Consider the following 3,442-nt stretch of genomic DNA (forward strand, 5'->3'; position numbering starts at 1 on the left):
AAATGTCTTTGCAGGGCTTGATAACCTCTGAAAATGAAAAATATGGTAAGTTATTAGATTTGTTTTTTTTCCCTTTCTGCCATGGACTTTATTGATTACTTTCTATAAAATAACATGTATAATGATTCATGCTATTTGTTTGGTTATTTCTATATATGAAGGTATCTAAAATAACTTTCTGAGATGTATTTATGTAGTATAATTCTGAATTTCACCCACAGATATTACTAATCTTGCTTATAGTCATAGGAATATTTATCATCAGAAATTATAGGTTTATGGGAAATGAGTTACTATTTAGATACTTGTATCTTCTATTGTTTATGAAAATATCTAGGAGCTGTAGGTAGAGCTCTGATAGAGCACATGCTTAGTATATGTAAAGCTCTGAGGTTAGTCTTTAGCACCACAATTAGCAACAAAAAGTCTTTAGCACCACAATTAGCAACAAAAACAACTTAGAAGGTAGCTCCTGTTTGAGTAAATGCTCCAGATGTACCTATGTGATGGTAATGTGTCCATAAAAATTGTTTTGACTGCATATGATGGCAGACACTTTTAATCCCACCACTCAGGAGGCAGGGGCTGGTGGGTCTCTTGTGAGTTTGAGGCCAGCCTGGTCTGCATAGTGTATTCCAGGCCTGCCAGCGCACCGTGAGATCCTGTCTCAGTAAAAAGCAATTGTTTTAGAAATCTTCTAGAGTGTTTATATTTATTTCTAGATAAACCAGTAGCTACAATATCAAGTTATAAAATTTCTCTTTGGTCAGGGATACAGTTCAGTTGGTATAATACTTGCCTAGCATGCCCAGAATCCTAGGTTCAATCCCCAGTACCTCATAGGCGAAAAAAAAAAAAAGTATGATGGTGCATACATGTTATCCTAGCACTTGGGAGGTAGAAGCAGGAGGATCAGGCAGTCAAGGCCAGCCTGTTCTCCATGCAACCCAGACTCAAGAGAAGCGTACTAGGCGTGGTGACACACCTTTAATTACAGCACTCAGAAGGTAGAGACAGTAGAGACAGATCTCGGAGTTGAAGGTCAGCCTGGTCTACATGATAAGTTCCAAGCCAACCAGAGCTACATAGTGAGATCTTGTCTCAAAAAAAAAAAGTTGTGAAAGACAACTTGAAAAGAATTACTATTTTCACAGGGGAGAGATACTGGCCATTAATTGTGAGCTTGTTTGACATTTCTATATAAAGATAATTTTGATTGCAAGTAATTGCTTTAGAGCTTAAATGTGTAATATAACTACTGTAAGAAAATATGACAGAAAACAAGATCCTAATGTGATTCCCTGTGCTCACTATCCTTGTATTTGTATTTATCAGAGTCTCTAAAACCAATGGTCATGAAGTAAAATTGCTTTTTCATTCTTTATCCTCATTTAGCAAAGTGTTCCGTGTATGATGCTACAAAGAATGGTGATTAATAAGGACTTTGTTTTGTATTTTAGATCATCCAGCAGGAGGTCTCCACACAGAGGCGTGTACAGAGTGTCCATCTACTTTCAGTGACAAGAAAGATCAAATAACAGAAAGTCTAACAGAATCTACAGATATTGGTAATTTGTGTAATAATTTTAAAAGCCAGGAGTGGTGGCATATGCCTTTCATTCTAGCACTTGGGAGGGAGAGGCAGGTGGATCTCCGAGTTCCAAGCCAGCCAGGGCAATAATAGTGAGACCACGTCTCAAATAATAATTTTAAAACTTTAATAAATTTTTTTTAATGGCATTGTAGGAACTGGAGCTATAGCTCAGTTGATAAAATGCTTGCTCAGCATGTAAGAAGCCCTGCGTTTGATTCCCTAGCACAATATAAACCGGGTGTGGTAGCTTATACCTGTAATCCCAGCACTTGGGAGGAATAGACCAGGAGGATCAGAAGTTCAGGGTTATCCTTGTCTACCTAGCAAGTTTGAAGCCAAACTAAGCTACAGGTAATCTGGTCTCAAAACAAACAAAAAAGCCAACAACCAATATACAGTATGTAAGTATATCTTCTGTATTGGAAAGACTAATCATGGTTTTTTTTTTAACTTTATGATAGACTTGGCATTAGCTGCTTTTTCTTTGTGAGATGGAGTTTTGTTATGCTGCCCAGGCTGACTTTGAATTCTTGGGCTTAAAGGGATACTTCTACTTACAGGTTTATGCCATTGAGTCCAGCCATAATGTTTTTAAAAAAGCAATTATTTTCCATATAACCCCAAATAAATTTATAATTGTTTTGTAAGTTTGGTTTATTTGTTCATGAAAATGAGTAATTAAATGAGTTTTTAATGCTTGAAAAATATTTTTTAACATTGATCAGTTATTGTGGTATTTTGTCTATAGGTTTTGGTAATCGCTGTGGAAAACCCAAAGGACCAAGAGATCCACCTTCAGAATGGACATGATTCAGGGAATTAAAAGACACTTTAAATTATACTGGAAAATTCAAGTGCCACTGAACGCCAGATTTATAGTATTCCATCTTCAAAACGTGGGACTAACAGCAGTGTAGATTGTTACCTTAATATTTTTTGCTGGGACCATCTACCTGCCTTATACTACACTTAGGAAAAAGTATTACATATGGTTTATTTTGTAACTTCAAGTATTATTGCCTTAATGTCTCTAACCCTGTTACACGCTGCTTGTAGACCTGTTACTATAGTAATACTTTTATGGTAAATTGAGTTAAAGGACTACTTTTCTGCTCTTTTGTCATGTATGCATTATTTTGTATATGTACAGGGCAAGTAGGTATATAATTTGATAAAGTTGCAGTCATAAAATATTATTAACAGAAGATGTAAGAAATTTCTGCATGGTCTGAATCTTTGTGTACCTTATTTGTAAATTATTTGCCCTGAAGTTTTAGAAAATAGTTTCTGAATTTTAAAATTGCTGGATTCATGCACCCAGCATTGCAGGTTATCAGAGATCAAAGATTGTAATAATAATACATTTTGTAAATTGTAAGCAAAAAGTTATTTTTATATTATATACTGTCTAATTGTTCATCCTAATGGTTCTTGTTCATCTAGTCATGGAGATTCAGTAAGTGCCTTGGAACAATATTGAATTCTCTTAGCTTGTTTGTGTTACTTTAATATTTGAACTCAACTGGGATTAGAAGACTCTCAAAATATATGTCTGTTTCAGGATATTTGACCTGCCATTAAAAAAAAAAAAAAGCAATTTTACAGTGCCTATGTCTTGTCTTGGTTCTTTTTTCCTATAAAATTAGACTTACCCACTATTCTTAGCTGGCTGTTGTTTTTTTTTTTTTAAATTATGTGTGTCTCTCTGTGTTAGTATGGACATGTGGGGGCTGGTGCCCATGAAGGTCAGAGGTGTCAGATTCCTTGAAACTGGAGCTACGGGCAGTTGTGAGCTGTCTGTCATGGGTAGTAGGACAACTTGGGATTTCTGCAAGAGAATATGTGCTC

At 35.6% G+C, this 3,442-nt stretch overlaps 1 protein-coding gene across 2 annotated transcripts in view; it reads left to right on the forward strand.

Moving 5' to 3' along the window:
• The window catches only part of Ptpn12 (protein tyrosine phosphatase non-receptor type 12), an 82,292-nt gene extending 79,105 nt beyond the window's left edge, over positions 1-3,187 (forward strand). For both annotated transcript variants that reach the window (XM_008830777.3, XM_017797555.2), the window contains exons 16-18: positions 15-45; positions 1,461-1,568; positions 2,343-3,187. In XM_008830777.3, the coding sequence (XP_008828999.1) occupies positions 15-45; positions 1,461-1,568; positions 2,343-2,404 (201 nt within the window). In that variant the 3' untranslated portion in view covers positions 2,405-3,187. The remainder of the gene's footprint in view (positions 1-14; positions 46-1,460; positions 1,569-2,342) is intronic.
• Positions 3,188-3,442: the final 255 nt, after the last annotated feature.

Source organism: Nannospalax galili, unplaced genomic scaffold (genome assembly GCF_000622305.1).
Source record: "Nannospalax galili isolate Female #2095 unplaced genomic scaffold, S.galili_v1.0 scaffold312, whole genome shotgun sequence".
NCBI lineage: Eukaryota > Metazoa > Chordata > Mammalia > Rodentia > Spalacidae > Nannospalax > Nannospalax galili.